Source organism: Bactrocera latifrons, unplaced genomic scaffold (assembly GCF_001853355.1).
Source record: "Bactrocera latifrons isolate USDA-ARS-PBARC rearing strain unplaced genomic scaffold, ASM185335v1 scaffold_52, whole genome shotgun sequence".
NCBI classification, from domain to species: Eukaryota; Metazoa; Arthropoda; class Insecta; order Diptera; family Tephritidae; genus Bactrocera; species Bactrocera latifrons.
This window is the reverse complement of record NW_017537179.1, coordinates 738,719-764,804: the sequence shown is the minus strand read 5'-3', so window position 1 is coordinate 764,804 and position 26,086 is coordinate 738,719. Positions and strand designations below refer to the sequence as shown.

General features: G+C 36.1%; 1 protein-coding gene across 6 annotated transcripts in view; it reads right to left on the bottom strand.

The window, feature by feature from the left end:
* LOC108974039 overlaps window positions 1–26,086 on the bottom strand; it is a 97,918-nt gene that overhangs the window by 4,590 nt on the left and 67,242 nt on the right. For 4 of the 6 annotated variants that reach the window (XM_018941619.1, XM_018941618.1, XM_018941617.1 and 1 more), the window contains 2 exons: window positions 552–720; window positions 247–464 (listed from right to left, as the gene is read on the bottom strand). In XM_018941619.1, the coding sequence (XP_018797164.1) occupies window positions 247–464; window positions 552–720 (387 nt within the window). Of the gene's footprint in view, window positions 1–246; window positions 465–551; window positions 721–2,414; window positions 2,474–8,466; window positions 8,642–26,086 lie in introns of those variants that run through there. The other 2 variants (XM_018941620.1, XM_018941622.1) reach the window with 2 other exon arrangements.

Here is a 26,086-nt window from a genome sequence, read left to right as displayed (position 1 = left end):
ATATATATAATATACTAGGTAGCATTAATTTTGTTTTAAATTCTAATATTTATGTTCTGCTACACGGTATTTGGTGAAGGTCAGTTGAAAGCAAATTTGTGAAAAGAGCAATACTATTCGCCTATTGGCTGCGCAATAACACATACACTTCGCAAGTGCAAATGTGAGAGAAAATATTATAGCACTTGGAGAGGACTCAAATATTTCTTCGTAAACTTATAGGACTCCTTAAGTCTGCCTGCTCACCCGTTTTTTGTATCTCCTTGACTTTATCCTCCGAAATATCCAAAAGGATGCCCAGTACCTTCTCTACCCGTATAATGGCAGTTAGTTGTGAGAGAAGAAATGAGTGTGAGAGTGCCAATAGCGCTGGACAGAGTATGACGATCTGTAAGGCGGTGTTTTGGTATTTGTGTGCAATCTCCTCACTGAAGGGACCATCTTCGATTTTGATGTGCAAAAAGCTGCAAAGAAACAAATGGAAATTTTATTTTTGTAAGAAGCAACACATGATGATGAGGAATGCTTTCGTTGCTTTCGTTTTAACTCACTTGAAAGGCTTGCGTCCACGCTGCTTTGTGATTTTGTCGAAATGATTCTTCAGGAAATTGGCGCGTAATATAGCGCGTTCGCTGTGCTTCGCCGTGATAATGAGTATGTCGTCCATATTGTAGGCGCCCGAGCTGTTGGATGATGAGTTGCTTACTGTGCCGCAGTTATCTGCAAAATGAAATGGAAATGGGAAGGAGAGGTTAGTTGAGGCACCTATTAACGCACACACTTACACTTAAGCGAATAACTTTGTATACAGGAATATTTACAAAATACACTCATGCATTTTCATACACATATACACACATATGTATATTTGTTTGCGAGGTGCTACGAATGTGTGAGTGCGAGCGACCAATCTATACATACATACATTCATAAATAATTTTAAGTTCGAAAATTATGCATTTGCGCAAGTGTACTAGAAACTCGAGGAGTTCACGTTGATAAGCTACTCTCACTATCCCCCCACACACACCAGAGCATAGGCACACGCAATCGCACTCACTCCAGGCGATAATTTATGTGTGTTGTTTACTTAGGATTTGTTATTGGCAATTTATAGGCAGACATTTGGTGGATATTGGTTGTAACTGCGCCTTTTTGTTATTTTTGCTATCATTTATTTGATTTCCAAGTGACAGCTACAAGACAGCAAATATGTCATGAAACCATTGATAGTCGGCTGTTTGACAGCGAAGACCCAAAAGCATAAACACCGACGTTGCTGATAGCAGATAGCAGCAGACAATGAGGAATCGTTCATATATCTTTCACTCAGCGGCCGCTGTCAAAGGCTTTTAGGCGATCAGTTGCATACGGCTTGCCAAACACTGCAATATTTTTGTAATTCCTCATTTGTTGCTTAAGAAATAGCGTGCACACAGCTTTAGGGTTTGATGTTAAGATCACAATTTCCTATTGACCCAGTTCTCAGAGATTTATTTAATACAATGGACAACTGCAATAACGCAGATTAAATAGAAAATTTATTGGCCATTACTGCTGAGCAGTTTGTCAGGTGCATCGCTCGATAGATATTGTTTCTACTTATACGTATATGTATATACAAACATATACACAGGCCTACGCAATTGCTCTAAAAACATAATTGAAATGAAAGTCTTGGGCTAGTACAATTTGCTCTGAGGCTCCAACGGTTGCAATTACTACATATAGTTGTTGTTATTTTTACGGTTGCACTTGTATTTGTCATCTGCAATGCAATTGTTGCTTTTGCCATTTTAATGCCAATGTTTTTCTTATATTTTCTTATTGCTGCTCTTATTACTAGGCCCTTCCCCTCTGCTTCAGTCACGTCATGTCTTTGTGGCGTCATAATTTTTTGAGACGTGTCTGTGCGGCTGCGAATTATATGTGGGGTTGTCCCCAAAAGAATTTTAGTCTTTTGTCTGCAGCACCGACTCGTCGACTTGTGCAGTTAAACGCTCAAGCGCACATTCGTATACACACATCTGTGTGTACTATATGTACCCCATATCCAATGCACTGTGTGTGAACGCATTATTTGGCTTTGCTATTTATATGCGCTTGGGATGTTTTATGTGTTGTTGCCATAAAAAATGTTATTTCACCGATTTCTGTGTTAAGAAGGGGCGTTGAAAGGATTAGCTGGAAGAACTTGTGGACACTTCCGAAGGCATTTATGCGCATATATTCAACTTGAATTAGATAAATAACAGAAATAAGTAAAACACCGTAATTTATGCGTGGCTGCAAAGTTGAGCGAAAAGCTTTTTGTCAAATTTATAAATAGTTTGAGATGCGACATTAAGTGGTTTAGAAATCGGTTTGTGTTGTTAAAATAAGAATTACTGTAAACAATTGGATAAATATCTCACCTTGGAGACAACAGCAAAGTTTTTGGTGAATGGATAGGTAAATACACGTGCATCTAGTTCGTAACTAGTCCGATATGGAGTCTACGCATTATTAATAAGTAATTTCAATTGACTTTAATGAATTTTAATAAAATTGAGTATGTAACACATACAAAATTTATATTATATTTTTTTTCAAATTTTCGTAGGGATGTGCTGGAAAATATAATTTATTTCTAGATAATAAAGAATCAGAAAAAGTGTTACCTTCAGTTCCACCGAAACTATAATACCCTTCGCAAATACAAAATAATCTTCACAAGAGCTTTGATTGCAGCTATATGTGTACTATACTGACTCGATTTCGAACAATTTCATTGAAGATTTCATCATTGCTTTGACAATAACCCATTCCAAATCTCGCCTACTAAGAAAGTTTTTTCATTCAATCACTTGTTTGCGATCGCTCAGTTGTTCCCCTTTATATATATATATATTTTATGGGGTCTCCGACGTTTGCTTCTGGGTGTTACAAGCTTAGTAGAAATCTTAATAAGCCAGTTTTGCGCTACAAATTTAATATTTTTTGCTATTTGTACAGCATTTTATAAAAAAAGTGTGTTCACCTTTATCCTTTTTTACATTCATTGAAGCACTGCTGCACCTTCGCTCGGCCGTTGTCTATTCAGAAGACCACTTTATTGCACACAAATAAAACAAGCATCGAAAGTATTATTTGGACACTCTCATATCACTCGAAACACAACTGCTCGCACAATAAATAACGGACTAAGCTCTTGTAATCACAAATTTGAAATCCTTTCATAAGTGCCTTCAGGTTCCAGTGCGCCACACAGACTATAAATTCAGTCACGTTTCGGGCATTTACATAAATAAAATTAAACAAACACAATAAACATGCAACACTCTTTTCTGCTTTTAACGCAAGGTGGAGAGGGGTGACTCCAAGCGGCGGTGGATTCCCACATAAATATTAAAATTGTTTTGTTTTTGTATTGCGCTTTATAGTTTTTGCTTTTGATGGTGGCCAATTTGTTGCTATTTTTTAACAATAAAATGCACAACTGCTATGGCGTCTTTTTCACTGTCACACCGCTTTAATGTAGCGTGTTGCGCGTTTTTGTCTCCCGCGCGCGTTTGCTATGTGATAACTCAGACTTTAGTCGCGTTGAAAAATGTTTTCGAAATCGTTTGGCAAGCGTCGTGTCGCGCGGCGAGTTGACAAATGCAGTTGCCACATTGCGAAGACGCCCTGGGAGCTGTCTGTGCGCGCCCAAGATGGTATCGCCGCTGGGCGAAAGAGCAAATTGCTGGCGGCGTTGTGCTGCCACCGCCTGCGCGTTGCTCGACACCCACCAACGGCAAAGACAACAACCACACACATCCGTTCAGCAAGCAGAGAATGACGTCGACGTGAGTTGCAACTCACTGTAAGCAAGTAGCAGTAGCTGTCGACGGTGAAGATATGCAAAAATGCTGCCTGCCGCTTATTAGGCGTGCATATATATAAAAATACGACGAAATTCCCTTTTAATAGCGCTCATAAACATTCGAATGTGCGTTTTTCGCTTTTTGCGGCTGTGACTTTTTGAATTTGCCGCAGCTAGACGGCAGCAAGACTGACATATGTGTTATGTATGTCGATATATAAGCGCGTGCATGTGCATAAAAAAACTCGGCGTGCTCGATGTTGCACACTCACAACACGCATGCAAAGCAGCTGAAAATATTTTGTTATTGAGTTTATTTTTTTAAGAAACGACAACACAACATCAGCGGTAGTAACATTAACCAGAGGGAGGAAGTCAAAATATTTGAACATTCGAAAAAAGAAAACGGAGTTGCCAACCTTCAGTTGAATTCTTTAGCACGAAATGCTTGAGAGAACTTATTTATTATAGTCCTGTCACCATAAACGAAGTGGGTTAGGTTATGCTAGATGGCTGATCAAGCATTGCACGTGGACTACTATATGTGGCCATAGAAAATAAGAACTCCTGCGAGCATTAGCAAAACGCTTAGGAGCCAATTCAAATTTGCACAGGCGTTTAATTTCGATTCCCGCCAGTTTGGTGGAAAGTCTGGAAGAGTTGAGTTGTTTCTCTCTAATCTTCTTCCAATGGCCACGGGCAATGACCCGTCTAGAGCCCCAAAATCTGGAAAAAGCTGGCCTTACCGGGGGCAAAGAACAAAAGGATTTTGCGGCAGCGAATGTTGTCCAGCGCTGGCCAAGCTTCCGCGAACACAAGAGTATACGGGAGCACCGGATGCTTATTCTTGCTAGCTCACCAGTTTTACAGTTTCCTGCGATTCCGTTCTATACCAGTCTTAGCATAAAGGTTAGGCAGTTGCCTACTATCTGAGGGGACGGTCACTTCTCTGAAGACAACTGCACTCCTGGGCAGTAAATATACTGCAACCTTAATGGCTTCATGCTCGCCCTGAAAGTTACTGCAATAGTCAGGAAGTCTGCATCTGGAGTTGAAAGAGAGATCCAGACATCCAGACCCCTCCATCGAGCTTGCTCCCAAGCTTTGAACCATCCGCAGAGAAGCTCAGTGCCCCTCTCCTCCAACCAAAATTATTTTAAATAAATTTTTGTAAAAGTTTTAGCAATAATTAGTGTTGAAATTTAATAGCGTTTGGAAACATCAATATATAAAAGACAGCTCGAAGAGACTCATTTACGATGGATGAATATTCTCTTAGTTTCCGGTTTTGCTTTGAATGTTATTTGGTTTTATTGACGATCAATGATGAAATAGTTAAAGGAATTAAATTCGGTTCATTGTCAAATACAAGAAATTTATTGCAACCCTATAATATTCGACAAGGTTTCCAAACTACTACCATAAGAATTAACAAACAAAATTAATTTAAATATATTATATATAATTGATACTTAAATATGTTTCAATAGGAATCTGATTTCAAACAGAGCCTAATACTATCAGTCGGCATGGCAATCCTACACATGTTTTCACTCCAGCATCACTGCGTGTGCAAGCACTACTGCGGCAGCGAACTGCAGAGCCGACTTTGGCAAGCGCAACAGCTGCCTCAACAGCATCCAAACTCCCCCACTCAGGATCCCATAATTTGATTTGACTTTGGTCCGAAATACTATCTACTTTTTTGTGATGTGTTGTGGTTTACTTTTTTTGGTGCAATAACTTCGCAGTATTTTGTACGAGCACATTAAAAAGCCACGATTAATACTCGACGACATAAGCGCATGGCGTTGCATGAGGCCAATAGTTGACAAACTAATTAAAATGGAAATTTTCCAGAAATTTTTGAGATTGCCTAAGTTGTGATTCCGCGAAGACACGCTTGGTTTGCGAGGTTTGGCAGTAGAAGAGTAGCTAAATTAATTAGAACCAAGAGTGATTAATTTTGTCGAAAAAGTTTATGATGTTTGAAAGCGATAATGCTGTGGCCAACACTGTACCGAGTGACTTGAAGTGCTGCCGACTTGTGTTCAATTTTAAAAAATTCTAAGATTTAACTTCATTTCGGTACTTCTATGATTGCCATATAAAAATTACGTAAAAAATGATCGCCATATATAAGCGAGTACCTTTCTTAAGCATTTTGTTTTAATGTGTTAGAAAAATTGAGTAAATTTTTTCCAAACTTTTTTTCGAGAAACCAAAGTTGTATAGTGGAAGATTAACTCTGTAGCCAAGTCATGTGCAGAACGGTAGGTCAAAAGTAAATAAAATTCCTATTGGCACTCGAGAGAAGAAACTGCAGGAACATGATCGGAATACAAACTGGCCACTGTCTAGTGGCGCCACATGGGACTGATAGGTAGAAAGAAAAGCAGAAAATGCAGGCAAAGGACCAAAGCTGGTATTGACCTACCAGACTCCCCTTACCTAACCTCATTTCGTAGCCAGTCCAGATACTGAGTCGCTTATATTATTGAATAAAGGTTATTTAAGGTTTTTTAGTTTTCATTTTACTCTCTTTTCGAGCCCAATACTTTCTGTTACGCGTACTGATGCTTATAGAAGTCAGACGTAAATCCATTTACAACGCAGAGCCAATTACAGAAAAGTCATATTTTGCGCAACGTAAATTACGATCGAGTTTTGTTGAAACATGCTGAAGTGTATACATATGTGAAGATATATCTGTATATAAATAATGGAAAAGGATTTATGTGTGCTTTATACGAGGTCTTGAGGGCTCTCCATCACCAGCTTACAAAAACAATTGAATTGAAGGAATAAGTTCATTTCTGCACACGTTATTTTTGCAAATTCGCGTTTAATCTGTTTAAAAATAAATAGCAACAGCCGGTGTCTCGGACTTCAAGGCACACATCTGTTAAGTGTTACGTTCTTGTAAGAGATCTCTTGCGCGTCAAGAATGAAGGGCATGAGAGACAGTGCGACCCAAGCGACCCCTATGCGCTTATCGCTACATGCTATGCTTTATATATATACTTTACAAATATAACTATGTATTCAGATATCTTATATATATTGTTCTGTAATAAATAAGCACACATGCACTTACTGTGTGTATAGCAAAAGTTTTATTTAAATTTAACTGATGTCTTTATAAACAGACAATGCGTTGTATAAAGCACTCACATACTTACATAACTATATGCTTATTTTCATAAATAGCATAGCGAAAGCAGTCGCTTATATACTTGGCATACACCCACAAACATTTATCTAAAGTGCATTTTGTGATGATGAATGTTGCATTTAAGAAATTTAAAGTGAAATACCTTCTTTGTTATTTTTTCGGGGGTCATTTAGGGCACTTGAATGCTTTGCGACAGCTTTTCGTTATCCCAAGCGTTCAACTATATTGTACCTATACGCTGGTAGGTGCTTCGAGGTATTCTAGTTCAGCAAATTGGCATCGGTAATGGCACGAAACTTGTAAATTGTGGGAATATCTATAAACAGCATAAGCCTACTTGAGCTATCAATTATTTTGACACAAATAATATTATGCTTGAACTAAAACCAGCTTTTTTATATTATTATATCGTGGCTAAGAAAATTGCAAAAATCTCTTAAAAGGAATGCGATGATCTTAGTTAAAATCTTTAACTTGGCTTATGTTAGGTCGCTAAACTCCTAAATGTGGATCACCAGATCCTCATAGATTGATGAAGCGTTTTGAGCTTACCACAAGGCTAATATCAACCTCAGTCACTTTTTTCTTTGCGCCGAAGAAGAGTCTATCCAAGCTCAATCTTGCAAAAGCCGGACAATAGAGGAGAAGGTGACAAGTTGATTCCAGCTGGCCCTACTCCATATAGATTTACCAAAAAGCAGATAACATATTTTATAATTTTTTTTTTTGGCTTAAAAACAATACAACATACATATATATTTGTATATACATGTCCATCTAATTGAAACAATATTAATCACAATGACTATTGCAGATAATGGTAGAAAAAATGATTGCATTGTTCAAAATTGTAGTGTGAAATGAAATAAGCTCGTTGTGATCAATTCATGGATTTTTGCTAAATATTAGCACACAAGTAGATTATCACTCCCCGATATTTTATACTTTGATTATAAAGATATTTTAGTACACACTGTCTTACAATAACAACGCTCATAATTTTTTAATCAAAACTTGTTCTATGAAAGAAAAGCAGATTGAGCAGATACAAACAATCTCACAGTAAGACACTTTCAGTACCGTTCGATTGCAGTGCCACCTTATGCTCGTATGCTTTCACTCAATTCGTGTTCTGCGTTTAATGCAAAATGTTTCAAGAAGACTCTTATTTACGTTACACTGCTGACAGCGAAACAATTGGCGAAAGCGAACGCCAATTTAAAATACTGAAAATGCAACATTTCTTATAGAATACACCGCTGCTGTCTGCTGGCCAGCCCGTGCCTTTCAATGCCATTGTGACAAATCAATTGCCGATAATTTTCAATAAAAAGTTGATATATCACCAATTGATTTGAATACAAATACTCGCGCAAAAAGCTTAATTTCATTCCACTTTTTCTTTATTTCTTTCTTTCTCTTCTTTTTTCAGCACTTATGCACTCACCCGCCATTTCCATGCCAATGCATTCTGGATAGTTTGGAAATGCGCAGCTGAGCATGAACAGCTGACAGGTGCCGTGTGTCTTGCTGTCACCGCGCGTTGACATATTTACATGGAAGACTCTTGAATTTTCGTTTTCGTAAATAAAACGTTATTTTAAAATCGATAAGGGTTTTGGCTCCAAGCACTTGTATTTGCTGTTGAAGCGTCAAACGTCTCGGTGATCCGGTTACACTAATTGTCAGTTTAGCAATTAAGTCACAACTAAAGCGCGGAACTTGTGGCCAGTTCCAATTTGACGACAACTTAAGGCACGCGAATAATAGTAGCGGCAAATCTCACATATTTCCACATATGTATTCCTCTGTATGCCTGTGCGGTTCTGTGAGCCCGAGTAATTAAGTAAAATAATCTGTATTTTATCTCGAGGAATGCGCTAAATATTACTTTGCTTAATTGGCTAATGAAGACGGCGTCTAGTTCTTAATAGGACTAGTGCTCATTGATCAAGCATGAGCTAATGTGGCGACGCCAGTCAGTGGCAAGCAAATTTTAGTGGGTACTATTAAATTTAATTTTATGTCAACATAAGCGTGGCGTATCTTTTAACGGCATAAATTCAGTGTATGAGTATTTATGGTGTGCAATTTTTTCAGAACTCTGGCGATTTCATTGAAAACGGTAAAAAAAGTTCTTGCCCCTTTGGGTATGCAAAGAAATAAAAACTATATTTTTCTCGAAAAGTCAGAACCCAGAATGAGCCACAACCTTAGTTGTAAACAAAAAATAAATACTCTGTGTAACCTACATATTTAAATAAGTTTGAGGGCGCAGGGTATGCAAGTTTTGGAAAGAATGTGGTATATTAAGACGGCAGTGTTCTTCAAAAAGGGCTTGAAAAAATGTTTAGAAAGAGTAAATGAAAGAAATGATATAAAAATATATGACTTAAAGATATTATAGAAGTTATTAAATCTGTAAAAACTCATTAACGCCTGAAGGTATGTAATGCGAATAGTTAATTTCCACTTAATTGTACACTATTCATTTTATTTTAATAGAAGAGTCACTGATAAATATTATAAAATGTTTACTTTTAGATTCCAAAAGCTAGTATTTGACAAAGTTTTCATAATATTTATCACGTAATTAATTACAGCTATTTTTCATAACAGTGACTTTTCCAAACAGTTAAAAGTGATTATCAAAATATCTCTGCAGAAAAATAAACTATATTTTACTGTATATTTTCATTAAAAATTTTTAAATTTAAGGGCAATTTAGACGTAATATTCTTACTCGCTTCACTGCTGCAGCCAACTGGTCTGCCGGACCATTTAAATCAAAGACATTGTTTGACGTGACATTCGGTGGCGCATAAATCAAAATTAATGCAAGATTAAGTTCTCATTCCCTTCAGTACTTTCAAGCTGCGCATTCGCGCAGTATGTTTGTAACGGAAAAGAAGATACACTCGCACCACGCATAACATACAATGTGGAGCGCTGCATGTGGCTCAGCATTGTCAAAGTGTATAGAACATCTCTTTTATGGTTAAGCCTTTGTTATATATGTATGTATGCTTTGGTATGCGTATATATAACTAAGCGAACACAACAAATTAACCCCAAAAAAGCAATAATTGTTAAACAATGTCAACTTTAACTTAATTAAGTCCGTTACAAGCACGAGAGAATGGTCCAACTTGGTTTATTGTCACATGTGCATAAGGCAGTTTAGGGAAATTTAAATTTATATACATACATACTTATGTATATAATTGGTTCTAGATCAATTTGTGTCGAAAAGGCTACGCGGGAAACTTTTCGGATATATTTTTATTTTAAACAGAGCTTGTTTGAATCTGAATTGTCTCCTGAGAGAATGAATAAAAATAGACATATTTATGATTTTAAGCATTTAAAATGAGTGTTACTAAATAATCTTAAAAAGCAGCCTGAATAGATTCAAAACCGTCATTTCATCCAGAAAAAAAACGGCCGAGTGTGGTTTGTTGACCAGTGGAATCACAACTACGCATTTCTTCAAAAATTAATGGCGACCATCGCGCCATGATAACCGACTATTTGATGCCGGGAATTGAATCTTACGATCTCGATGACATTTTTTTTCAAAAAGACGGTGCCAACACATCGAACCATTCAATAGATATACTGACAGAACACTTCGGTGAGCAGATATTTTCTCGTTTTGGGTCGGTCGATTTTCCACCTATAACGTATATTAATTAGTTATTTATCAAAATTTAACATTATTTTAATTTATTTGAATATTTTTTTAAATTCTTTTTAAAGAACTGGGATATAATAAATAAAATGGCAAAGCATAAAATCTACTCGGAATTCGGTCGTGAGGTTTAATATTCAGAAAAAAAATCTCATGCTACATTAAATTCATTACTGAATTAAAGTGAAATCCACAACCAACTTAACTGACCCCAAAAGCCGAAGCAAAAAATAAGAACAGAATATCTGTAAAACCATAAAAAACTCGCAGAGTTTTCCAACAATAAGCTCTACTAGCAATTTGTGGTGTCATATAACTGATTCCACAATATACAGTAGAAATATTAGTACAACCCAGTAGAACAAATATGTGATTAAATATAATAATAATGATTACGAGGAATAACAAATTTAGCTGCGGCTTGAAGTAATTGAGAAACACTTGCATTTCTCAAGAGATAAATTCAAAACCAGTTTTAAAATAGCACCAAAGAGATGTTCGAATAGTGCTTGATCCTTTGTATGACAATGACGAATTTACAGACCATATCTCTGCGATAAAACAGTTTCCACTAAAATTCATTAGTTGTTTGGAGTGAGTTTGAAATTTGACAAAGGCATAAACCGGAAATAGTAGGAGAGATGTTAGCTACAAAGCCAACTGACAGATTACCACCTCACCATGGATCGCTATTCACTATAATTGCACTGGTTTCGAATTAGTCTATTGCGAACTAGTGGGATATTTCAAAGCCCTAATGCGAATGCTTGTGCAAACTGGAATTTAGACTCATAATCATGCAAAAATTTAACTAAATCTCGCTGTTGAATTTTTTTCCACTCATCCCATTTTACTTCATTTGATTTATGCCAATTTAACACTTTAAAAGCGCAGCGCCAAATTCACGCCGGCAACTTGCGAATGTCTGCCACACACACAAACGCGGCAATTTTTTTCTAATAATCGCAATAACCGAGCATAAATCATAAGTGGCTTCGCGCGACAATGCGCGCTTCTAAGCTCGCTTGGTGAGTTCAGCTTAACTTTCATGCGCGGATTATAAGCTTGATAAAAAAAAAACAATGCAACCACAATGTGCCACAAATATTATTTAGTTCTTGGGGCACATACTACACACATATGTAATTATGTATGTATGAGCAATATAGAGCTACCTTCGTCTCATATGTGTTTATTGGTATGTGTGTGCGTGTGTGTGGATAACTGTGTTAGTTTGATAAATAAAATAACGCGCTTCCGCCCACCAGTTGAACTGTATTCAAATAGTATTATCGCATCTTCTGACTGCTAGTTTTTGGCAGGCAACGCTAACGGCTTTTATATGGAGATACTTAAGTGCGACTGCGGTTACTCTGTTTCTATGTTGCGTAAGGGGTATGTGTGTGCTTGCGCGTGTGCGCTACTGATACTAGTTCAGCATTAATTGCGCTGAATAGACCCGCATCAAGTAATCAAGTGTTAAATTTATTCGACAGTTCGCGCATAAAATTTGTGAGAAAACTAGAGCAGCTTGTATTTAGGGCTAACATCGCTCGTATATGAGTACCATTAGTATATAAGCGTGTGTCTGTTACATAAGTGCTTATATAGTCTGTACGAGTTTATAGAGCTTTCCATGAAGTAATTTTCAAAAACTCATGAAAATTGCCCTCTAGCAAAAAATTTTTTTTCTTCTTCCAAAAATTGACACAATTGCTCTTTAAAATATAAACTAAAAAGTTTTCCAATATTTGTTAGTAGTTTGAAACATCGAAGGATACTCGTACATAAAGGGTTTGTGGTAGTCGAAATTTTCAAAAGTCGATTTTTTTGCATTTTCTTAAAGATATTAAGAAATATTCTCTAATTTAAAGTAAATCTGACAAATTCTTTTTAAGTTATTCCATAATTGGATACGAGTTCTAGAGGACCTGGAACAGAGGACTGGAAAGTTCGCTTTTCTCAAAAAAACGTTATTTCAACTGCTGACCACTGTAGCTCGAAAACCGCTCTCCAGGTTTGATTGAAATTTATTCAGCATTGTTTAAAATATGACAAAACTGTTTTTATAAACAATTAACAGTTAGTTTTTTCTCAAAATCTGGAAAAAAGTTTTCGAGAGCGCTATTGTGGCATTAAAAAATGCATCGACCAAGCACTAGGATGGGTGACGGTCACCGCAAGAACTTCGGTTAGAAGTACATCAACACAAACAGCCCTCACTTTTGAAGCTATTATTTTTTCAAATTTCTGTCAATCCAAAATAAATTTACTGACAAAAAAAAAACATTTAAAATTATAATTATTTCATTTCACTACACCTAAACCCCATAAGTGACCTTATCGAAACAAGCTAACTGGCCAACATCGATTCGTTACATTTCTGCTCGCTGCCTGAACACAAAAATTATATGTAAAAGCAGCAACAAAGTTAGAGAGTTTGGATCAACAATTTTATTATTTTTTTCATAAGAATTTTAATTAAAAATTTAATTTTTATAGAAGTCGTAAAACGCGAAAGAGAACAGACCAAATGACGAATATCCGAATGATTTTTATTTGAGTTTTCTTTGCTAGGAATTCTTCACAAACTCTCCAAACATCCAGAGGAAATGAAAGCTCCCATAATTCTTCAAGAATTCATCATAGAAATGCAGCTCATTTGAACTTCAGCCAACAAACTCATACGAAAATTTCATAATAAACATTTATAAAAAATGTAAACAAACTTTTCACAAAATAAAAACAACAAAAGCGCATAAATTATTTACCAGCATAAAACACATATATTAAATATTTTGTATGTATGTATGTATATATACAAATGCTTGGCTTTGAAGTGTGAGGTGGGCATTCTTAAAGCATTTTATTTGTGAATTTCTTTATTAGCTTTTTATAGCGTAAATTCTGCCTTCTGCAGAAGGCATATACGTAGTGTGTTGGGGCGCTACCGGGTGTTGCAACAGACTTGCATGGACAGCTGTGCTGCGATGTGGAGGATAGAACTTTATAGCCAACGAAGGCACGAAAGTCCTCTAGCATTGTTGTTGTAATTGTTTTCACATAAAATTTTTGCTTTGTGTTGTTTTTGTTGCTTTGTTTTCTTGTCATGCTTTTTACGAGCATTAGAGTCAGGAGGGCGCTCAAGCGTTTAATGGACTCCGAGAGTTTTAACAACCACACCAAGTGGGAGTTGGTAGTATATAAAAGGAAGAGAGTGTGCCGGAGAGGCGCGGTGTAAATATGCGCTGCCGAACAGTGTGGAGTTATGCGCTTTGCTGTTATTGTTGTTGCGTTAGTTAGCTCGTTGCTGATTATTAATATTGCTGCAGCATAAACGAGCTATTTCCGTTTGGCATATGAGATGCTTATTCTGTGCTGTTGCTGCTTCCCCGCTCCCTCCTGCTAGAATGTGATCAAGTGTGCTACTAATGCTTTTTAAAGAGAACTTAGATAAATTAATATTATTTTGTCATTAAAGTCTTGACTAAGCAGATCGCTCTCAAATCAAACATTTTTGTACAAAAGTTTAGTATGTGTACATGAACACTCTCTCAATTTTCTTTTTCCATTCACATATAGTTTTGTAAGTATGTAAGCATTTTCTGACGTTGTGGCATGTTATTAAATATTCCGTTTGTTTGCTCCTTTTAAAGCTTCGCCTGCGCTGATGGCAGCGTTAAATGCATTTTAATTTCAAGTGTCTTCTTCGCTTCAGGGTGGCCCATCAAAATTCTTGATTGACACATGGGTTCAAGTAGCGTTGCCGCCGCGCAGTTATCATGATTTATGCTTTCGCACGTTTTTAAACATTGCTCTACTTGCGCTGAAGCTTGGCATTTTATAAAACCTTCGAAAACTCTGACGAACCATGCCGTTTGGAAAATGAAAGATTTAAAATTGATAATTTCACATACATATATTTACGTGGCTATTAGTTGTTCGCTTCTGCGCTCTTGTCAAAAAAGTTACATGTAAAAGCAACGACAAGATTTGCATTCATACAAGATAGTAACTCATTAAGTGTTGTAGCCGCTATCTTCAATGCTGCACCACAAGTCGTTGTTCGACTTGCTCGAAAGTAACACTTGACACATAAAGGTATTATACAACTTCGAAACATATCTTAAGCCGAGTTAAGAAAGAGGTCATGCACTTTTTTAATTTTAGTATTTCATTTAAAATGAACCTTTGTTACTGATATATTGAAGATTGACACAGTTGCACGAAAATGCTTTGTCGAGTACCGAACCTAATTTCCCGTGCCCTAATCTTCACTCCTAAAGTATATCATAATGCTAAATTTCCACTACAAAGCCCTCATATGATGGAAATTATGCAAAATCTAAGATTAATTTGAAAATAATAAATTTACTAACAAAAATCCGAGCACCTTACAGAGCGATAAATTTCTGCTAATTTTTTTAAAGGTCTAACGAAGAATCTCGCACTTTGTTCCTACCAAACTACCCAAAATTCACTTCACTCTCTGCAATTTGCTGTAAGTGAATGACCGACAAAATTGACTGAAGTGGACGCTCTGCTCTGTGAGCAAGCGCCAGACCCAACGGCACAGCGACATTGCGGCGATGCTGTCAAAGAAGAATATAATGAAATTCATTGAAATTGAACTTGACAATTGCGTGAGAGAGTACGTTCATTTCGTTTTGAATAATGTATATATAGTTATTATCACGTAATATATACAAAATGCTCTGTGCACTTTTGGGAATCACTGCCGAATTGTATGCTGTCATTGTAGCAATCGGCGGCTAGAATTCGTAGACGCTAGCAGTGACTTTGCCATTACTTTTGTGGGGGAAGACACACATAACACTCACTGTGCGAAAGGAATTTTTGTGCGTACGAATATTGACAGCTGATTGCACTTCCGGTGCGCCATAAGTGTGTTTTTTGTTATTGCTATAGCGCCAGCAATTTGCATGCAGTGCCATTAAAGTTTTCAACAATTGTTATAATTTCCAATGAAATTCGCACTTTCCGAGAATTCCGCATTGCCTCCTAAAGTACGTATATGTATACTTGTATACCCATATATATATGTATATATACGGACATGGTACATATTTCAGCATGAATATTTTAGTTAGTAAATAGAAAAATGTTTATTATTTGCGAGAAATTGGCCATGCACTTCCGTTCGGCACTGCAATTTCTATGAGCTTGTGCATACGTTTTGTTATTATTTGTTAATAAAAATAGTAATGTTAAGATGTGTGCGCTAGAGAATCGCTTGCGTATTGGCATTTTCCTGTTGCAATGGGAATTAAAGCAATGAAGGGCAGCGAAAGCTGAACCATTGTGCTGAAAGTTTCTATAATCTGTAAGAGGAAGGTTAGCAGTATCCAAGGTGGCGGTTATCAACTTTAATGAAACCTCCGCATACCTTTATTCTTATTGATATTTTTGAAACATTTTTTTACCAATCACTTGCATTCACAAAAGGGAGCAAAGAAATAGTTAATTGATTACGACTTTTGAATATTTAATACGTGGCTCTGTTGTGATTTCAACTAAAGGAAAGGCAAAAGTGGTATGACGCAACTATAAAAAAAAATATATTTAAATGATCAGCGTGACGAGCTGAGTTAAATGAGCCATGTTCGTCTATCCTTCTGTACTGTCTGTACATACGCGAACTAACCATTAAGCTTAATCGATCTGATATTTGACACACACTCTTTTCTACCCAAGAAGCTGTTCATTTATCGGAATGGCCGATAACGCCCCACTATAGTATATGGTTGCCATACAAAGTAACCGATCAGTATCAAGTTCTTGGATGGAAAAATTTTTTATTTGTAGAGTGTATTCTATCTTTAGAGCAGTTGAAAATAACACTTCTTCTTGATTTCTACTCAGTTAAAGAAAATGTGAAGAAAGTTTCCATCCTACCCACAATGATATACAATACATTAATTCTATAAAGGCTTGAAATAAAATAAATAAAGTGAGCACACACCTCTTATAATTGGAAAATACTTTCAACGCTCACTCTCACCATACTTTGCGCACGAAATCAAGCGATCACTCACGCCAGGCATTGCTTTGTTGCCAATATGCCAATTTATGAGGACATTTATGAGCCGCTGCCGTCATACATCAACTGAAGCGAGCAGCACACGCACACACACACTCTTTGATATTTGGTATATATGTATGGAAGTGTATACACAAGCGATGCGTTTGGACTTTTCCAATTTCACCGTGTAATATATGAAGTCTTCAGTTATCAAAAGCGGCTATGAGCATTAGCGATTTATTGGAGTGTGTGTGTCTATGTGTGTGCGTGAAAGTGTGAGCGCATTTGCGTCGTCGTCAACCACCCACCCAGTTGCTTCACAATTTATGTGAATATATGGAAATGCATTTGTATGTTTAAGAGTGTGTGTGTGTTTGTGCTGCTGTGTATTATTATCCATTATCTCTAATGCATTGTTTTTGCTGTTGGTGTTGATGATGTTGTTGATATACGATTAGAGACACATGTACGAATGCATCATTGCAACAACAATAAAAACAAAAACTAGCATCGTCAGAAGAAAAATGCCGCGCACAATACAAACACACGTGTACACGTGTAAATATGTATGCAAGTGTGTGTGTGCTTCGATACGCCGGTAGCTGATGGATAGCAGGAGATGATCGCCGCAACGGCAGAAATTTACGAGCGCGTGAATTTAGTGTGTAGTAGCTGGGAAAATATACTCTTATTTATGTCTGTTGTCTGTGACACCTCCCTTTTGATTGAGCATTTTGACACAATTGTCGAACACTACGTCTAATACACCGCCACATACATACAAACATACAGGCGTAGAGAGTGTTACATTGTGCGGATTACATTGTTGTTGCTTGCGGTTTATATTTTTGTTGCGCGATTAATCAATGCCACGTTATGAAAGCGTTGAAAGCCCATGAGTGTTCATATGAATGTTTATACGTGTATGTCACAAATAGTACACCCCACTAAGGAAATGCATTTACCGCTAGACGCGCAGTGAAAGTGTCAAATATTCGTGTTCGAGAGGAAGTGGGCCGTAAAATTCCCAACTTCCTTAACCCACAAACATGAAGAATCACCAATTTTGACAGTTTTATTCATTTATGTGTGTGTGTGTGTAAGCATATGAATTTTTATGCTCTAAGTTCTTCGAAACTTCCAGACAGACGCGCGGTGATGCGCAGATGAGTAATTGCCACTTCCTGTTGTCGCTCTAATTTCTGTACAAATTTCCATAGCTTTGCGTGGGCTCTCAATAAGTTGTCGGAGAAGGCTATGTTAGAAGCGTCTTTTCCAATGGTATTTGGGGCATATTTATGTTATCATAACTTTTTTTATAATCAATCGTTTTAATGACGAAGTTGCGTCAATAAAGAATAAAAAAAAGCTTTGCGCGGAAGGATGTTGTGGCCGATTTGAACTCTTTTGGGTTACGTATGCGTTCTTAAATGAGGTTTGTTTGCAGCAAATTGTATTTTTTGGCCTTTCTCGTTGTTCTAGTTTTTTTTCGTAGCCGAGTTATTTTTATACCGTGAACTGGGTATATTAAATGCGCCACGATATGTCTAACACCCGAAAAGTTACGTTAGCGTCTCTGACCCTATACATATACATATGTACTCATGAATGGGTCAGTCTGTAGCCCCTCTCTTTTATCTGATATTAATTTTAATGTTCCCGCTCGCTCTACCAGGCAGTTTAGACCCTTACTTTTAAAATTTTCTAGAACCAATTTTGAGTTAAACGAACCATTCAACCGTATATGTCATGATTTCAATTCTCATTCCTGCACATTTTATCTTACAGACTCACTCTTTACCATTAAAAAAATTATTTTATCCACTCTACATAGGTAACATTTAAAAATTATAAACTTCTAAATCTAAATCTAATTCTTAATTCTGGCTGTTGGAGCTGAGCGGTTTAACATCGCAATGCTTAAAACTCCCTTGCCTTTTATGCCTCGGCTAAATCCGCTCGTTCGCGGATTGCGCCCCCCGCGTCGGTAGGGCGGGAGGAGGGTCATCGTTGGGTGTTATTATATAAATGATTCGTCTGTTTAAATAATTGCTCGTCTGTATATATGCGAACTAGTTTGTCATTTTATTGCTCTCATACAAATTGAACGGTGAAATACTTAGAAGCTTGCTTTTATTTGAAAACGTGTTTTCACGAAATTTTACACGAGATATGATTTAAGGCACAGCTTTAATCTCCGAAGAAGTACTTTTGATCGAACTACTTTTGCTTATACCTGTCATGCAACTGCCGCATCAAACCTAAGCGGTTAGGAGTAGTCAGAATTTTCAAAAAATTAATTTTTTTTTGCATTTGCATTAAGTGTAATATCTTAAAAATTTTCTCTGAAAATTTCACAGGTATCCGATAATTAGTTTTTGAATTATTCGATAATTAGCAAACAGAGCTCGGACACTTCAAAGCGCTAGTGTGAAACTTTAAACGCGCTTTTCTCAAAACTATGTTTTTTGAACTGGTGACAACTGTAACTCGGAAACCGGTTAGTAGATTTTAATGAAATTTATGCACCCTTTAGAATACATAATAAACTCAGGCCTGATCGAAGGATTTTTTTTGTGTGGAGAAACTGGAAACTGTTGATTTTTTCCCAAAAATTAAAAAAAAAAATTTCCTGAGGCCGCCATTTTGTTAATTTTGAAAATACAAAAAATACGATCAGGCCCAGGATTATCTATTTATAAAACACATTTTTTTGTCCGATTGATTTTAGATGAGTCTCCAAGGACTTGTGGTTGTCACCGCAAGTATAACTTTGGAAATTAATTTCTTTGTTTTTTGAAATTTTCGCGACGTTAAGTCAACACATTATATAATAATGCCATATTACTGAAAATTTTAATTTTTTCGTGCCTCTGACTACTCCTAACATCCTAAGAGCTGATATGGAAAACTTTTTTATTTGACAAGGCATCTTCACCATTTCGGAAAAGCTTATTATCCAAAGCATCGCTACAAACTCCTAATAAATTGCTTATATATACGTACATATCTTCGGTGAATGCAAAGTTAACGTTTCTTTTTGTTTTAAAAAATCTCCTTTTCTTTAGGTATGAAGTCTAATCATCAATCTGAATCAGAACTAACCTAAATGTTGTGAATATAAATATATTGTGAACCCATTTTTCGTATATTCTAAATAGTAGTATCTACTTTTCTTCTCGTATATAGCTTTGAAGCTCATGTCTACTTATCTTCTGCCTCATAAACCCGAGTTATGAATGGACACACAACTGGTTATGTCAAAAGAATTTAAAAAATGTTTTCGTTTCGTCAGATTTCTTTTGTGATAGTTGAGTTCTGCTCTCTTGTCTAAAAATTTACATGTTAAAGCAAAAACAGACTACTCGAACACATTGAACGTAAGATCATTTAATTACGCTCTTAGTGTACTCGTTGTTTCGTTTTTAAGCCTTACTGTTTAGCCTTTACTCAAAACACACATTCTTAATAATTTATTTCCTATTATCTTTAGTGTTCCATAGCCATTCAGAAATTTAAGTGTCTACTCAGTTGCCTGAGTATTGAAATGGCCCAGCATGTGGGCCATTTGCCGTTCGACACTCTTCTTCAATTAGAAATGCTGTTTACACATGTGCATTTTTACATACGCAAAGGAGTTCTTGAAACTATGCTCTCCACTATTAGATGGGTGATGATGCGAGGACACGTGTTGTCTTCTGTTTTTTGCCCACTCATATATGGATCATTAAGAATGGACGGAATGCATGAAGGCCCCTTGAGGTCCTTTCACGCTGTCATAAAGTTCAAGTGACTTATTTTTTTCAAGAATTCTGAACCATTTTTGCCTTCTTTGAGAATGGATATATACACATTGCTGTCATATTCCTCTTATTATTTTCGGACGTAAGACAAAGTTAATTGCTTCGAATGCAGTGCTGCAAACAATGTAAAATGCGTTACTTTTTAAACGCAATTGATCACTATGTGAATAATTTATGCAAATTGCCAGCACAATTGCGGCGAACTAACGCAGCAAACCCCCAACAACAACAGCAACAGCAATATCAAAGCCATAACCCCTTGCAATCACGTGCTGCAGTGGCAATAATGATAGCGCACGTCTCTTGGTTTCTCGCTGATAGCGTTTGATGGCGACGATGTGCTGCGGTTGCGGCGGTTATTATTGTTATTGGCATTATTGGTGTTATTATGCATGTTTTGGTCGCTCCGTTGAGGGTGCGCGCGGCCGCGTATATAAAGAGTTTCCGGTGCATGCAGTTTGCTATTTGTTTGCCAGCATTGTTGTTCTTGTTCGAGTTGTTTCTCTTGATGTACGCACTTTCCGGTCATTGAAAATGCACACAGTTTCGAATGCATTGAACGCAGCTGTAGAAACAGTAAGTGCCGGACAAGTTATGTTTTTATGCCTCATTCAAATATTTTTTTTTTACTATTATTATAATTTTTTCAAATGTGGCCGAATTCAAGCTGGTACCTAAAATGTTTTTTAACAAATCAATAAAAAATAAATAAGTTATCGAAGATCAAGAATAGGTTAATATGTTCCTGGTGGCTAGTGTAATATGGATTTCGTCTTTAACTTATATTAAACCTCTGTTTTGATACTTTCTACAAATAAAATTTCTCATTACATATATCAAGTCAACGAAATACGTTTCGAGGATATCGAACTAAAGACATAGTGAAACGACATGAATTCCTCAACGGCCAAATTCCCCCGATCATTTTGAGTTTGTACCAATTTGACCTACAACGGTTGGTTTCGATAAGTTTTCGCGGCGTTTGGTCTAGTTGGAAACTAGGCTTTATTACACTGATTTCCTGCTGCTGAGATAGTTTCCACTTAAGTTACATATTAACAGTGTGTGTTTTAAACATGCCCGTGCCGTTATTTGTTGCTTGCAACATTTAATGGATCTGTGTTATTATGGGACATGCCATGTTCGCACTTTTGCCCAACAGCAAAACAGAAAGTATAAGCCAACCGTTAATCACTGAGTTAAGCAAGTTGTAGTTGTAGTCTTTTTGGAAAATAATCCGTTTTCAATTGGAGAACTTACTAATCCATTTGAACATTTCGCTCATAACTTAGCAGTGCCTTAAATGCTTTCGGTTCATTTCTGTTATTTCGAAGTGATTTTTCAAAAGATAATTCAATCAAGCAAAACCGTTGCATGCGTTGCTTGCAAAAAGTGAAAAAACGAAGGAAACCAGCTATTTATAAAAATATTCTGTGCGCTGGATATAGCTTTAAGTTGCAGGCACGCGCATAGGCACGCCAGCTGCGTTTCTCTTTCGTGCGCGGCACATCTGGTGGCATGCTTCCAGCGCTCGAATATGAGATGGCAGAAAGAGCGGACTATGGAAACAAGCCACAACACAGCTAAACAGACGTACATACAGAAAAACATGGCTGAGGATCATTTCCCATTGAATTTGTACCGTGAAAATTCGAGGGGGAGTTTTATTGCTTTTTGATATTTTTTTTTTAGAAATCTACACGCGCCGTTTTTAAGGACTCGATGTTTATTTACTGACTGCTGCCTGCCAACAAGCGGGCTATCCCTTACAGAGCAGCGTGGTTTTAAAACATTTTTTGTTTTTGAAATTTTTTTCGTTGTTTTCTTGATTTTGTTTTACCCACTTGCCTGCCAGATCTCATGTCTAGACTTTAAATTACTTCGCCTGCTAGGAAATTCAATCAATGTGTCTATTTTTATGCACCAATATGCACGCAGAAACGCATACTATTCATGAGTAAAAGCGAATGGGGTGCGCTTGCGTCATTTCAAAGGGTTAAGTATCGAGTTTGGGACTGGAAAAGTTTTGAGCGCGGAAATTCGACAAGTGTGCGCTTAAACGGCGCGTTCGTGCTCGTTAGTATCTATGAATATGTGCGTGTGTTTTATAAATGGAAAGAAAACTGCTTTCCCCTTTGAGTAGCAAGTAAGGATATTTTTACTGCGCGCGGGCGGTGTTAGGTTACTAAATTGATTTTGACTTGAATTTAATAAAATTTCAGCTTCCTCTGGTCTTACTTTCACATGTTGGCGTTGAGCACGGATTTTTAATTTCGATTTAGATTCTTATGCGTGTATTTAATTTTTTAATATTTAAGGCACGTACGCTTTGTTGTTGTTGGTTTTCTTGATTTCTTCATTTGGTGAAAAACAGGAAGTGTGCCGTCAGCGATTTTGGAAAACACAAATGTGAGGTTTTTGAAAGCAGCGGATATTAGTGGCCTTAGGTGCGACATGTGACAAATGGGAAATTTGGTTTTTTTGGGCGGAGAGATTGAGTTGAGTGAAGGGGAAAGCGTGGGTATGTAGAAATGTTGAATACAAATATTTTTGTAGCAATGTTATCACAGGAAGTGTCCGCAAAGGTACATTGCATTTTTATCTACTCCAGTCTTCGTAGTTTTATTCGACTTTTGACTATGCTGAAAAAACTTTTTCTGAAAAAATTTTCAGTTCAATAAAATTTTTGAAAATCTAGAAATTTGCTTGTATATGTTTTAGTAAACGTTTTTCAAATATTTTAACAAAAAATTTAAACAAAACCATAGTTGAAGCCTTAGATCTTTTAGACTAATCACAAGGAAGTTAGAAATAAATATCATAATCTTTCAGTATGTAGTGCGCTTTTAGGGGCCTGAGTTTACAATGCTTTTATGGATCCATAGCATTTAACGATAAAAATGACTACAATATTCATCACACGTTTTTCTAATATACATAAAGAAATATCCGTTGAGTTATATATGACACGTTGGTATAAATAGGGTTCTTAGCAAAGTGCACTTTGAAGTAGTTATTGACCATCATAAGTACTCATGAACTCAATATTATGTCCTAGTTGTAGTTTGAAAACTAAAAAAAAACAAAAACAATAGTAAAATTTGTACATTTTACTGATGTCTTTATGTTGAGATTTGAACGTAGATCTTATATTGATTGCATTTGAATTTTGTGATGTTGATATCACATTTGTGAGTATAATTGTAACGCTATTTAATTGAAACATTTTTTCTAAGTATTAAAAATATTTTTTATAATTGAAATATCGGCACTGAATTTGAAACTTATTTAGGTTTAAACTGGAAGATCGCTTTACAATTATTATTTGTAATAGCAATATTGGTAGCTTAATTTAAAGTATTTTTAAAGTTATTATTTTTTTAAAATTGAATTAATAATACCAAATCCAAATATCCATCAATAAAATAATCATAAATGAATAATTCGTATATCGTAATACCATTGAATACTTTACCTACTCACCAATTTATTTACAGCTAGCTCATTGATTATATACTAACATTCCACAGATATTACTTTACATTATATATACATATGTATATTTATTTGAGCTTACGCTAATTCTTAAACAAATGTGTTCTGAATGCCAAAGTCTGCTGAAATTTTCATTTCACTCTGGCTAGCATGCCGGCTGCACCCTGTAATCGGGTAATCGTGTGGAGCATTCCAAGTGGCTCACTTGTACGAAAATACTCTACATTTCAACTGCAGTGCGAGGTGTTGTACTCGTAAATCTCTGGGATACCAATAGCGGCTAGAATACTGGCTCGTTTTAAGTGATCGCATATTGCGCCTCAGTGCGCCCCAAAAGAAAGGTTTATGTTCGGATGTGTTAGTGGGGCAACAGCAGCACCTTCGAAAGCCAACAATGATACTTGAGCGCAATTTCAATTGACTACTATTAGAATACGCCCGCCACACATACACATATGCTGCTCGTTGCATTCGTGGTCCGAGGTATTATGCAAGCGGCATGTTCTTGCACGCACTTACATATATTTTATTTTTTATTTCGATTGCATTTTAAATGCTTTGTAATGTTTGTAGTTATTCATCACGTTTCACAATGCTTCTTTTGTTTTACTTTTCTAAAGTTGTGGTTGGCTGGAGTGCATCGAAAGGTGTGCATTTGTATTGATTTGATTTCTTTCCAGTAGTTTTTCAGATGTTTGCGCGGCAATAATTATTTGGTGTAGCTTTGAGTGCCCACTGCGTTTGCACAAACAATCACAAACATACATACGTACACATAGACACTCACAATACTGGCTTAAGTGGCAATCCAAAAGTACTTGATGAGTCCTTTTGTTTCAAATTGTTCGTTTGTGATTATTTATTTTCAATTGAAAAGGCTAATGTGGGGTTAAACGACATTTGTAGAGCATTCTTCTCTCCAAGCGATAATTGAATAATACAACAGATTAATTTGAATAGAGAGATCTACTAACATGTAGTAGATGTGGACGTTAGCGAAATGTCCCTTAACTGCTTATGAAAATTTCTTGTAAGTCAAGTTTAATTAAGATTTAGGATTTTTTAGAAAACAAAAGAAAAATGAAGACCATAACGTTAGAGGCAATGGGGAACGCAATAAAGCCACAATTACTTTTTCGTGCCAGAATTGAATGATTGTGATGTGGATAACCTTTAGTTCCAACAATACTACGTACAATGCTAACGAAACAATCACTTTATTGATGGAAATTTTATGCTAGCGCATTATCTTGCATCATGGGCCTGTTCTATTTTACTTTTTGAAAACAACCTGTCAAAAACAAAAACATCCTTTACTAAACGAGTCTAAGAGCGGATTCTTAATAACAAAACCTAATCACACTACCCAAATCATTATAAAAAAAAATAAATAAATAAATAAATAAATAAATAAATGTTAATAGATTCAGGAATCACTTTGATTAGATTAGCGAGTTAGTCTGAGTATATGCCTTGCTCATGAAATTGCTGAATTACTTCTTTGACCGTTATAGTAGACATTATCCACCCTTATTTTGAAACATTTTACCCTTACTGGGCCGAGTAATTACGGCATACTCTGATTTTGTATAGTTTTTTTTATTCTTTATATAATACTTATATTTTTCAAAGCACAATCATCTCTATTTTTGAAAAGCCCGTGATTTTTTCTTCACAGAAAAATCTTTCCCAGCTTTAAATTTATAACTATATCATGTTTTTTATAAAATTTTGTTTATTTTATTCAATAATAAATATAGTATAATAAAAAATGTTCTAAGAATATAATAATATTTACATACACCCAAAACCTAAAAGAAATATTAATATCTGACACACACAATTAACATACATATTATCTCTCGGAAATCAATCATTTGAGAGGAGATCGATCGTTCTTAAGAAATTTTTTTTGGTAATAAACTAAAATATTTAATTATTTACATGTCTATATTTAAATGGAATTTCTTTGCCTATAATAAACAACCATTCAACAAAATTAACAAAGTTTCCAGAAATAGCGAGATTTTAGGAT